Below are 13,331 nucleotides of genomic sequence, written 5' to 3'. Positions count from 1 at the left end.
AGACAGACAGCGCACACAGACAGCGCACACAGACAGCGCACACAGACAGCGCACACAGACAGCGCACACAGACAGCGCACAGACAGCGCACACAGACAGCACACACAGACAGCGCACACAGACAGCGCACAGACAGACAGCGCACACAGACAGCGCACACAGACAGCGCACACAGACAGCGCACACAGACAGCACACACAGACAGCGCACAGACAGCGCACACAGACAGCGCACACAGACAGCGCACACAGCGCACACAGACAGCGCACACAGACAGCGCACACAGACAGCGCACAGACAGCGCACACAGACAGCACACACAGACAGCACACACAGACAGCGCACACAGACAGCGCACAGACAGCGCACACAGACAGCGCACAGACAGCGCACACAGACAGCGCACACAGACAGCGCACACAGACAGCGCACACAGACAGCGCACACAGACAGCGCACACAGACAGCGCACACAGACAGCGCACACAGACAGCGCACACAGACAGCGCACACAGACAGCGCACACAGACAGCTCACAGCTGCTCCAGGCTGCTGCACTTCAGATCTCTTCCCGCTGTTTGATGCTGCACTTCTCGCAGCTCCATTCTCCTGCTCAGCACCTCTGGCTGCCAGCTGGGTGCAGTCCGTGCATTCACTGCACACAGCCCGGCCTGGAGGGCAGCCTTGCAATCCTTTTCTTGCTTCGCCACAACAGCTGCACTGCTTCATTCATCCGCGGCTCAACAAATTCCTTCCTGAAGCTCCATATAAGGAGCTGGTAGGCTCGGAGCTCCACATAATCCACCCGAGCTCCCCGTTTGGAACCATGCTGCTGCTAATAATAATACAACCCAAATTATAGGACAATAACATTTATTTAGAGCATGAGGGATTCCACATTGTACAAACCCATAAAGTCATTTTTGTGTCACTGGTCCATTTCTACAACAAATACATCCCATCTACTATATAATAATAAAATTATTTACATTTCCAAACAAAAACTGGGTCCGTTTATAACCCTCTCACTGCTATTCACATACAGTACTTAAACAACAGCACAACACGTTATTTTAATACCTAAAAATGACAACCCTGTATTCTAATTTGTTTATGAAAAGTGGAAACAAAGACATTTACAATCGCCTCCCTCCCCCTCCCCTTTCTTACAAACACATTAAGCTCATGTGTTTAACCTGGACTTCACCCTCTCCATCCAGGGGGCTTTAAAAACAATTCTGTTTTTATATCTATTTATCTGGTCTTTAGAAAAACAAAAACCCACCCCCCAAAAGCGTTTCTTGGGAGCAGAACAATATTAAAATGACTTACTGTACAGAATTTTATTTAAAAAAGAAAAATCACAGCTCAAAAATTGCTATTGGTAAATTCACACTCATTTACAAGTTTCATGTTTCCATGCAGTAATTTACTTGGATTTTCTTCTTTTTGACTGCATTGCACTGGCACTCGTTTCTGAAATCAAGAGAAGAAAAGAAGCATGGATGCTCAGTCGGTAACCATTCACGTGAGGCGCAGAGATCGCCCTCCTACCATCCTAGTTACAGCGGGGAGGGATTGGGGACGACCCCTCACAATATACAATGCAGGCTGCACCCTGAGCACCACAGCAGCGCAGGGAGCCCAGCACCTTCTGCGGCACAGCTGGATGCAGTAGCACGGCCTTGGAAACAGCAGTGGTGCACTTTCAGCTCTCTTTAACTGAGTCCCACACAGCTCCCATCTCACTCAGCCACAGCACGCAGCGGGGCTCCGCAAACAGCCACCGCGCTGCACACAGCCTGCAGGAATTGGATTGCACAGCACTTGGAGATGGCACAGCTGGGAAACCCAGGCTGTGATCTGAGCCTGCCACATGCCTTGGGGACCTCACGGTCCCAGCCCTCGGAGAACCAGGGCATTAGAAAACAAGTCTCTTCAGCGCACACTATGAGTCACAGGGAAAACAGCTTATGCAGAAGGGCACAAGGCGGTACCTCAGCAGAACAACAGAAGCACTCGCAGAGGCGAGGCTGCAGTGAAAGCAGGTGGTGTTTTTGGTGTTTTCAGTGCACTTACCAAGGCACTGCGTTTCCGTTTCAGAACACAAAGAAAAGAGCACTGAGTAAGGACTAAAAGCATCTGCATCTTCAGATGTTTTAAAAATGCAATTGGAAACATCAGTGATGCGTCTTTGGCTCTTGGCAGTATTTTCCAATAGCTGCTATGGCTGTGTGCATCTGAGAGTCAAAGGGGAAAATGCACCCCAAGACCTCTCAAACTAGAAAAGCTCCATGGCCATTAAGCACCGTATTACAAAAATATCCCAAGTTTCACAAACCCAAAGCTACAGTCAGCACTGAGGCAGCCCTTCCTGGCAGGGCATTCTATCAGCTGCAAACCCCAGCACAATACCAGTTTCCAGAAGTGGGACCATACCCTGCTGGGCAGTGCCGACTTTCAGCAGCTGCTCCCTGCTGCCTTCTGCTGCTCCCCCAGCAGAGCCCATCATCACAGCCTATTCTTCCCAATACTCTGTGGCTCATTTGCAGCACCCGGCCCCAAACCCCTTTTCTCTCCCTGCTCTGCGCAAGTTTTCCCTAAATGCTACTTTTTTTTTTTTTTTTTTTTTTTTTTTTTTTAAATAACGGCTTCAATCAGCATCTTCTTTTGTTTAGTTTTTCCCCCAGCCCTGCACTCTCCTTAATTTGGATTAACAAATTTCTTGGGACACGGATCACACACATCCAGGCAGAGGCCATGTACAAAACATAGGCTTCCTTGAGCTGTGTCGCCAATAAAGGCACAGAAGAGAGCAGGCACACGGCACACCTCACCTCTCACACTCCATCTCACTTATCCTTCATCCCGTGCCCTTCCACAGCAGCGCCCTGTTTGCTCTAAAGCTCTGCAGCAGGCAATGGCTCGCATGGAGACGAGGCAACGGCAGGGAGCAGCACAAAGCAAGCAGGGCTGCTGCAACACCCTCAGAATGATGGTGCTTCCACATACCAGTTTCAAAAACAACTATTTTACTTACAGAGGTGAACAAATGGCACTGTCGGTACGAGGCCCCTATAAGAGTGCTGCTATTCTTTAAATAGAATGTTCTTTCGTGTTCCCATGTTTTCAAAACAGAATTTGAAGTGCCTCTGGTTGTCATCTTTAGGTTCACTCATTACAGCACACCTCAGACAGCCTCAAGCTCCCCGAGGTACCACCCAATCATTTCACACTTGCTTTGCATTTTCCAACCTTTTCTTCACATGGTGAAAGATAACTTAGCGTTACAATACAGACTTCTGTACAACCCTGCTATGAGAGGGAGCTCCAATTAAATTCAGCAGCCACAGAACTGCAGAATGCAGAGGGCCCTTGCGTGCCATTGCATGGTTACATACAGCTGGAAGACTCTTAGGCTCTCACAGATAAGCAAACATGCTTACCGGCAAACTTTAGTATCCTCAATATGGAAAACGGCTGCTGAATTCAACTTGGCCTCTTTTTACAGTGATGATGTATTAATACCTCTGTGCTCTGCAAGTCATCATTAAAATATTGGTCGAACGTTTCCTCATGCTGGTCTCTCTACCCCCTCACACAACTTGTGTCCATCAGATCTGCTCTGACCCTTACACGTCAGGAGCTGGCACTGTTACCTTCAGAACCACAGAGCAGCACCATGGGCTGTGCATTCTGGTAACAAACGTGCACACCTCATGATTGCTGTGTACTTTGTGCAAGGCTGCAGCCCACATGGAAATAAGGCACGTGGTATCTGCCAGCAGCAGGGACTGATGCCTGTGACCTCAAGGTTTGGGTGTTCCTGGGAAGGACACCCGGGGGTGCACCCCTGTGTGCCACAGGCTGCCAGCCAGGCAGCACTCTGTGTGCCTGCACACAGGCATGTGGCTTTGCAAAAGCTGACCGCGTGCTTGGAATGACTGAAGTATTTTTCTCATGTCTGCTCAGATTTCAGGGGAAAAAAAAAAAAAAAAAAAAAAAAAAGATGCTTTTTAACTCGAGCACAGTCCGCTAATGACACATTTCTGTAATGAGAATTCAACTTCCACTAGGCAAGCTTGCCAATTACTGTGTTGATTAGTACCGCAGAAAACCTGTTCCACAAATGTAACAATAAGAAATCCATACAAGATTCACCGCCTGTACAGGTTTAGGTAAACACGTGAACAGCGACCTGCGTCTAAAACCATTGAAACTAGAGTTAGAAGCACATAACGGTTACAAACTGTAAACCAACCACAGTTACGAGCCAGTTATCAAAAGGGTTATTTGGGGAAGCACCTTACTTCCTGCCCCGTCCACAGAAATGACGGCTGTGCGTTTTACCTTTTGCAGTGCTGGATGCAGATGCTGGTCTGGAGGACCTCTTGCGCTGTCCATTCTCTACAGTTTCCTGTGAAGCGGCAGAATCCTCTGTTCTTGAATTTCTTCTACTTGGAGTTTTAGACTTTTCACAATTCTCTTTTGTCTCATTACTAATAAAGTGGGACAAAATATTTCTGATGAAGTGTAAGAAGAATTACGGTTTTCTATGCAACTCAGACAAGCTGAAGGATGGACCGACACAGGTACCAGTTCCGGACTATTAGCACTGAAGATATGAAATGCTAGAGATACCAGAAGTTTTATCAGATGAAGAATGACCTGAGTAAGCCAGAGTATAGTCCATTTCTATTAAAAATTATCAGAGGATACAGAATTGAGAAGTCCTCAAAGAGAATATTTTCAACATTAGAAGACCAAGAAATTAGATGCATTATAAATTGTCTGCTCTGTTTTCCACAGGTGCCACCATTACTGAAGTCTAGGAAAAGCAAACAAGTTACATTAGAGACTGCTATGATATGGGAATACAGAGTTGAAATTGTAGATGAACAAAAGGAGGAATCATGAACCCTTAATTGCCAGCTCTTGTTTCCATTAAAAAGACTCAGCTGTCTGATCTACAGAATTTCTTTACATAATAAAAAGCATGAGGATTATTTAAAACTTTCTTGAAGTTTTACGGCATGCTTCTGTTACAAGAAGCAGTAATAGGCCGTGGAAACAGTAGGCCTTGTGGGAATCCCTGTTTCTTGTTGCTGAGACAATAATTGGAGTGTAACGTGTTGTAATTAAACTCCGCTTATGCTTTATTAGTCTTTGCTCTGCAAACTCACCCTGACAACTGGGGCTTCTTTTTAAAGTATTAATGCCAATTTCTGATGACTATGCAGCTCCTGAATATCAAGCATAACTTCTGTGAATTAAAAGGCAAGCAAATAAGCACATAAATAAATCCACTGATAATAGAAAAGAAGAAAGAAAACTCCTTCCATGCCCTTCTTCTGCTATTTGCATGATTTCACAAAAGGATGCCTTAATCAGAGAACTGATGGGAAACACAAGGCAGGCCTGTGCATTACAGAGGTGCTACTACAGTGTCAATATTTCAGAGGAAGTGCTACTTTAGGAGAAAGAAACTACTACAGAGATTTGCAGTTTTAAGTAACAGATAGCTGAAACAAAACATGCTTTGCCAATGTAAGGAAAGACAGTCAAACACATTCTCAAGCAGGGAAACGGAGTAAAGGAGAATACGGAAGCACGTGGATTGTCAGATACAAAATAAACACTGAAAGTAATTTCCCCACAGGTCAGCAGTAAGGGCAACCAGGTCACAAAGCTGGTCTTCCAGTAGGGAACCAGTAAGCAACAACAGCCAATTACTTCCAGGGCAACCTGGAGGTGCGTGTCGGCCAAACAGGCGCCATCAGCTGAAGTTTGCTTACTGGAGATAACAGCTGAAGAGTTCAAATAAGTAACCATCAACTTGGATTGCTTCGTAGGGGCCAACAACTCTCCTGTGGTTTTCTAGAGGGAACTGTAGTTGGCCCAAGTAAAGGTATTTCTAGTGCTCTGCATGCTGCAGGGCTCCTTCAAGGCATGTGTCACATACCACAGCACCCTGGGGCTCAGAGCAGACCACCACAAATATCAGACATCACCAGGCTTTACCTTTCTCTGAACACTTTCCTTCCTTCCAGAAAAAAGCATCAGTATATAAAAATCCAAACAGAAATGTACTTGAGATAATCTGACATACTGAACGACAGCCCAAATATGGAGAATCCTCTCATCTGCCAATTGTCTCACCTTCAGCTTTTTAGAAAAACTCTTATCTTAAAAAAAACATCAGCCTTTCGGTCTGTCCTTGATACAACTCCAGAAAGGTCCCAGCCCACGTGAAGGTAAACAGAAGCAGACATCTGATTCACAGTCTTTCCTGATATGACACAGTACACTGCTTTCCCTCCCTTACCCGCTTTATTTCCTGATGGACTGACAGCAAGCTGCACCATTAACCCCAGGTTCTGGTACCACTTTGCTTTGAGCAGGGCAGCACCAAGACTATGGCCAGTTGTACCAGCAATTACCAAAGAAATATTACAGGTTTGCCATCAGAGCTGCCTAAAGCAAGTGCAAGAGCTAGGTGGTTTTAGAATTAACAGAAACTGATCTTGAAGATGGTGTTTTCTTCTGACAGAACACAACCATTCAAAATTTACTCATTTAATTAGCAAAAGTCTTAACTAGGACAAGACAAAGCTTTTACCAGGCTTTCCTAATAGGATTCAGCAAAGTATCAACAGGAGAACACAGAGGAAATCTGCAGAAAACAGCAACTAAAGCACATATAAACTGCAAGAAGAAAAAGAAAGCCTTTACAAAGTCCTACAAAAATTCCCAGCAGCTGTTCTGCAGGCTTCTGGGAGTGCACTTTGAATCTGAACTCAAGAAATACCAAATGTTGGAACCACCAAGACCCCTCCGGGATGTGGAACTCAGGTCTGAGCAAACAGAAGGAAACACCGCCCAAAGCACAAAGGCAGACCTGGGAGGAAGTTATCTAACATTCTGCATTTCAGTCACATATTAGAACAGTTTCCTAGCAGAATTCCTGAGTAGGGAAGAAAAGGTTTGGCAAAGAAAGTGAATAACCACAGCAGAAGACTTTTTTTTCCTTCCTTTTTTAATTTGTGCAATTGAAGCAAAGAGAAAAGGACTTCCTTGCATGAAAGCTGTATCTACTCTGAATCTATATAAACTATCTCCTTACCTTTGACCAGCAACTACTGGAGCATTTGTTTCAAGTTCTACAAGAGAAAAAGATAGTTTTTAGGTCTGCTGTAAAAGTACATACTTGCTAACAAGGCATGGCTATCTCACAGTTCTCTCATTATGTGTTATGTCTGACAATTAAGTGTCCCTGCTCTGCTGTTACTCTCAAAGCAAATCAAACTAACCTTTATTATCCTTCAGTGTTTGTGACAGTGGCTCTGCCTTTAAGATCAACTCAGTGCTCCACATTTGCTATAATGCGCACAAGGAACAAAGCCATGAAAAAAGTAAGAGAACAACCCCAGTTTTGTTATGGAACATGAGATTCTTCAGTGAAAGTGTATGTTACTGTGCCCAAAAAACCTGTCTCTGTAAGAAAAATTGAATGAGTAAGAAAAAGTTGCTCTTTCTTCCTACCCAAGATGTGAGTAGGCAAAATAGCCATAGCAAAAGTCAGTCAGACCAGTGCTTTTCTTTCCTGAGCAGGAACTCCACAACGTGGCTACATGTGTGTTGGTGTGAGGAGACAGATGGAACCCTGGCAGGGCGAGTGCACACCTTGAAAAGGGTGCTTTATGAATGCAATTTAGTACAATTTTTACCTTCCTCAAGCTGTACTTCTCATCATGCAATGTATACCAAAGTGATGGAAGTGGCACTTCTCATCTGCAAGTCCACATCTATCTGTATTCCCCACTCATCTCAGGAATTACTTTCATAAAACACTGCAGTATATGATAATAGATGGCAAAAAGTAACCTTTGGTTTGGAACTAGGTGGTCTTAAAGGTGTCTTCCAACCCAAAGCATTCTAGGATTCTATGATCTGCCACAGCTCCATCCTTGAAACAATGCAGAGAGTTCATTAAAAGCTTTGAATGGAAGGATAAATAAATGAATGAAAGGATTAGAGCTCTACAACTTAGACTGCCAGCACCGCTTTGGGAAACGTTTTCAGAAGTGTCCTATGCAAAAGAAAACCCCATGTTTGCTCCTAACAAAACTTGGAAGCTCAAACATATTGAGTGCATCACTATGAACCCAGCCTTTCACGATTGTGACTGAGATCTAAAAGCTGCCTCAGTGATTACTTCCTTGCTTTATATACTCTCCTACTGGCACTCCAATGAGGCTTTGGAAACTTCTAAGGCACAATACATGAAATGAAGGAAAACAACCCCCCCCAAATAAAAATAAAGAAAAAAACCCAATGTCAAACCAGCAAGCTTATTTACGATTTACCATTTTCAGTTAGAAACAGAATGAGCTTAGTTCACCTAAATTCTGCTTTCCCAAAGTAAAATTTACCTGTTCTTTGAACAGTACTTTCTGATGTGGCAACTGAACTTTTTTTCTGCGTTAAGTGTTGAGAGGATGCTAGAACAGAAGTGGAGGGGAAAAAACATTATTTTCAAAGGGAGTCACAAGATTTTTTTGTTGTGCAATTGGGCTGCTTTTACAGAACAAGGCATCTTCCAACTTACTGTGTTTTTACATTTACAGATAGAATTTTTGTAATCCATATCCTACTCTCTCCTCCCCACCCAAAAAAACCAATCAACCAAACAGCTCCTCAGTTTAAAAACAATCAGCAGAAACCTCTCATGCACAAAACCCATTTTCCAACCTACTCTAAGCAGGTTTTCACAAACCACATTAGGGATGCAGTTAAATACCATCAAGCGTATTTTTAAAGGCAGTGTTTTGTCACTAGACCATGAAACTAAACGAAGACCTAAAAGAGGTCTCTGTTTTGCATCTCTCTCAGCTTCGCGCTCATTTCAGCAGGAGTCTTGAGGAAAAACAGCATGATTGTTAATGAATGGATACCCTCATCTTCAATTAAAGCACAGAAGTGCAAACTGTGCTCCTAGAGGCTCCCAGGACATCCTTATTCAATATGATAATGTGACTTAACGTTGTTTTTCTTGTAAAAATAAGATAGTAAACCAATACCTGTTACGCAAATGCCTTCCAGTCTTCCCTTGAGTGTGATCATGAACTTACCAAGAACACAGAGACGTAAAAGTTCCAATTTAGATAAAGAATATTCATTCCATTTGTAAAAACATGTGTACATTCAGATGCCTACGTCACTGTCCCAGATCTGAAGAGAACGTATGCACATTGCAGATGGGACACAGTTTGCTTCAGACTTGAGAATGAATGAATTCCCACCCTTAATGCTGAAGTTAGGTGCATTCTCTTCTTACACACCATAAAGCAGCGAGAGCATTTGGAACGTGCTGTCACCGCTTCTTGCTTTGAGATCACTGCCCGGACTTGCATCATACTGCTCCTGCCAAAGACTTTTTCTCCTAAGAAAGTGTGATTCCTTCTGTAAAGCTCAGAGGAAGCATTTTCCCCTTCTAGCAGCATACAGCTAAAGCAAACAGCCATGGGGAAAATCTACATTTCGACTGAAGCTCTTGTTTCCACTGATTTATGTGGGTTCAATTTTCCATGGTTTTGTCTTCTAAAAGATGAAATCCATGTTTAAGTTGACAATATAAAGCACAATGGAGATCAAATAGCTTGCTTTAAGAGCAACAGCTTATTTCCACATGGCCTCCAACAGGTTAAAACTGCCTCAAGAACATGCAGTGATGTCATAAAGAAAGTCTGTCAATGCTAAAAGTAGAATGATAAAGAAAACAGACTAAAAATGAGAAGACTTTCTGTCACTATACACAATTTACTCATAATTGCACTTCAAGTATATCTCTGAAATGAACATTTTCGTTTGTCCCTGTGCATATTTTTTCTTTCTTTCTTCCTTTTTGTTTGTTTGGTTTGTTTTTTGTTTTCTTTTTTGTTTTTGTTTTTGTTTTTTTTTTTGCTAAAGTTCAGCTATTTCCCTAGAAGGCTAAGGTCCCCATAGAGAGAACTTGTATTATTAGGATTAATACACAATATCAGAATTAGGTCTATATATTTAAATAAGTTATAAATGTAAAAGGTCTTTGCAACTGACCAGGAGGGGCAAGCTGGCAGGGCTCACTGTGTGTGTGCCCCGGTGGCGCAGCGGTAGAATTGCCGCAACATGGGAAATAAGCAGGAGGGTATGGAAACTGTGATGCAATTAGGAAGCTACCACCTAACTGCTATCACTGAAGTGTGCTGGGTTCATTCATACAACTTGAATACTGTGATTGAGGGCGACAGGCTTTTTAGAGAAGATAAACAAGGCAGCAGGAGTAGGGGAGTTGCCCTCTATGTTAAGAGGTGCAAAGAGCTGCCTCTGAGAAACAGTTGTGATCATGCAGAGAGCTGGTGGGTGAAAATATGGGACTAATAAAGGACATCTAGAGGCCAAGTCTACTATGGGAACCTGATCAAATAGAACCTGTGGATGAGGCCTTCTCACTCCAGCTATAAGAGCCATCGCACTCACAGGCTCTTATCCTGATGGGAGATTTCAACCACCCACATGTCTGCTGGGAAAGCAGCATGGTGGGCTGCAAACAATCCAGGGGACTCTTTGGCTGTGTTGATGATATAACTTCCTGGTCCAGGTACCGGACAGGCCAACCAGCACTGAAGTACTACTAGTTCTGGGGCTCACCAAAGCAGAAGAAATCATCAAAAGGGTTCAGACTGGAGGCAGCTTGCGATATAGCTACCATACTTAGGTTGAGTTCAGGATCTCAAAGAACACGGGCCAGCCAAAGACTCTAGTCAGGATCCTGAACTACAGGAGAGCGAATTTCAGGCTGTTTAAGGAATTATTGGAAGAGATCCCATAGAAAATTGTCCTTAGGGACAAAGGAATAGAACAGAGTTGGCAGCATTTTAAGGATACCTTTCTGGGAGCACAAGAGCTCTCCTTCCTCCAGCAGAAGAAATCAGGCAAAGGAGAAAGAAGATCAGTATGGCTGAGCAAAGGGGGGATGGTAAAATTGATGGAAGAGGAAAAAAAAATAAAAAGTACAAGCAGTGGAAGCAGGAGATGGCCTGGGAAGAGCATAGGGATACTATCTGGATGTGCAGAAATGGCATCAGGAAGAGTAAGGCATGGATAGAATTCAACTTGGCGAGGGATGTGAAAAATAACAAGAAAGGTCTTAGAAGACTGGAGATACACTGGTCTTACAAGACAATGGAGAGCTTACCCCTTCTGACAAATGAGAGGGGAGAACTGGCTTCTTCAGACACAGAGAAGGCTGAGGTACTTAAGGAGTTCCTGGCCTTGGTCTTCACTGCCAGTGAGGTTTCCTGAGCCTCTCACATCCCTGAACTTCTACGTAGGAGTCAGATGAGCAAAATCCCTCTCACTATAGGACTGGAGCAAGTCTGAAACCACCTCATAAAGCTGAGTATGTACAATTCTATGGGGCTAGGCAACACACATCCTAGGGAGCTGGCTGATGAAGTTGCCAAGTATCTCTCTGTCGTATTTGAAAAGTCATGGCTGTTATGCAAGGATCCTGGTAACCAGAAAAAAAGAAAACATCACTCCCATTTTTAATAAAAGGAGTAAAGAAGATCCAGAAAAATACAGGCTGATGAGCTTTAAGTCTGTGGCTGGGAAGATCATGGAGCAGATCCTCATAAGAGAGATGTTAAGGCATATACAGGCCGAGAAGGTGATCCAAGACAGCCAGCACAGCTTCATTAAGCACAGACTGCATCTGACCAATCTGGTTGCCTTCTGTGTTTGAGTGACAACATCAGTGGACAAATGAAGGGCAGCAGACATTGTCTACTGGATTCCTGCAAGGCCTTCAACATGGACCCATGCCACACCCTTATCTCTAAATTGGAGAGATAAGAATTTGAAGGCTGGACTATTTGGTGGACATTTGAAGTCTATGATAAAGAATTGGTTGGATGGTCATAGCCAGATGTTTCTGGTCAATGGCCCTATGTCCAGGTGGAGGCCTCTGATGAGTGGGTGTCCTCCACAGATTTGTCCTGGGACCAGTGCTCTTGAACATCTTCATCAATGACATAGATGGTAAGATCGAGTGTACCCCCAAAAGTTTGCAGATGACATAATAGAAGGAAGGGACACCATTCCTTCTTCACAGAAGCACCTCTCTTACGAAGAAAGGTTGAGGGAGTTGGACCTGTTTAACTTGGAAAAGAGGAGACTCCACCAAGACCTCATTGTGGCCTTCCAGTACTTGAGGGGAGCTTATAAACAGGAAGGGGAGAAATTTTTTACATGGTGTGATAGCGACAGAACAAGGGGGAATGGCTTTAAACTAAAAGAGAAGAAATTTAAGTTAGATGTTTGGAAAAAATTCCTTACCCAGAGGGTGGTGAGGCCGTGGCACTGCTGCCCAGAGAAACTGTGGATGCATCATCCCTGTAGATGTTTAAGACCAGGCTGGATGGAGCCCTGAGCAGGCTGATCTGGTGGGTGCCAAACAGCCTGCAGCAGAGGGCTTCGAGCTCAATGACCTTTAAGGTCCCTTACAACCCAAACCACTCTATGATTCTACTATGTGCCAGTTTAAAAGATGTCCAATGCATACAATTGTCATTGTTGACGCATCAGTCTTCCTCCCACTTCTAAGTTACGTGAAGTCAGTACAGAAAGGACATGGAGGTGCTGGAGCAGGTCTAAAGAAGGGCAAAGAGGCTGGAAAAGGGCTTGGAGAATCTGCCCTATGAGGACAGACTGAAGGAACTGGGGCCGTTTAGTCTGAGTAAAAGGAGGCTGAGGGGAGACTATTTGCCCTCTTCCAATATCTGAAAGGTATGCTCTTGCAGCAAGAGCGGGGTTGGTCTCTTCTCATTGGTAACAGGACGAGGGGAAACGACCTCATATTGCACCAGGGTAAGTTTAGGTTGGCTATCAGGAAGAACTTCTTTACAGAAAGGGTTGTTAAACACTGGCTGGGCTGCCCAGAGAGTTGGTTTAGTCACCATCCCTGGATGTGTTTAAAAACTGTCTGGCTGTGGCGCTCAGGGACATGATTTAGCAGAGGGCTGTTAGGGTAGGAACGTTAGGTTGTGGTTGGACTTGATTATCTTTAAGGCCTTTTCCAACCTGAGTGATTCTATGACTCTAAGTCATTCCTTTATTATGTTCACATGAAATACCACATACAAGAAGTAAATGAAAACAGACTGAACACCTGAAATGTGGATCTTAGTGAAATACAAGTCTTCATACTATTCTAATATTAAATTAAAAAGTAACTGTCACCCTATAGTATAATATTCAGGGAAGAACGCAACAAGGAAGTTTACGAAAGCA

At 43.9% G+C, this 13,331-nt stretch overlaps 1 protein-coding gene across 6 annotated transcripts in view; it reads right to left on the bottom strand.

Moving 5' to 3' along the window:
- Positions 1–861: 861 nt before the first annotated feature.
- NCOA6 (nuclear receptor coactivator 6) overlaps positions 862–13,331 on the bottom strand; it is a 40,969-nt gene continuing 28,499 nt past the window's right edge. For 2 of the 6 annotated variants that reach the window (XM_072349778.1, XM_072349781.1), the window contains 4 exons: positions 8,432–8,500; positions 7,123–7,159; positions 4,350–4,498; positions 862–1,475 (listed from right to left, as the gene is read on the bottom strand). In XM_072349778.1, coding sequence (XP_072205879.1) covers positions 1,429–1,475; positions 4,350–4,498; positions 7,123–7,159; positions 8,432–8,500 — 302 coding nt within the window. In that variant the 3' untranslated portion in view covers positions 862–1,428. Of the gene's footprint in view, positions 1,476–4,349; positions 4,828–7,122; positions 7,160–8,431; positions 8,501–13,331 lie in introns of those variants that run through there. The other 4 variants (XR_011905328.1, XM_072349779.1, XR_011905329.1 and 1 more) reach the window with 4 other exon arrangements.

This window comes from Excalfactoria chinensis, chromosome 15, assembly GCF_039878825.1.
Source record: "Excalfactoria chinensis isolate bCotChi1 chromosome 15, bCotChi1.hap2, whole genome shotgun sequence".
In the NCBI taxonomy this organism is placed as follows: Eukaryota; Metazoa; Chordata; class Aves; order Galliformes; family Phasianidae; genus Excalfactoria; species Excalfactoria chinensis.
The sequence above is the reverse complement of the archived record's forward strand: the minus strand, read 5'-3'. Positions and strand labels throughout refer to the sequence as shown.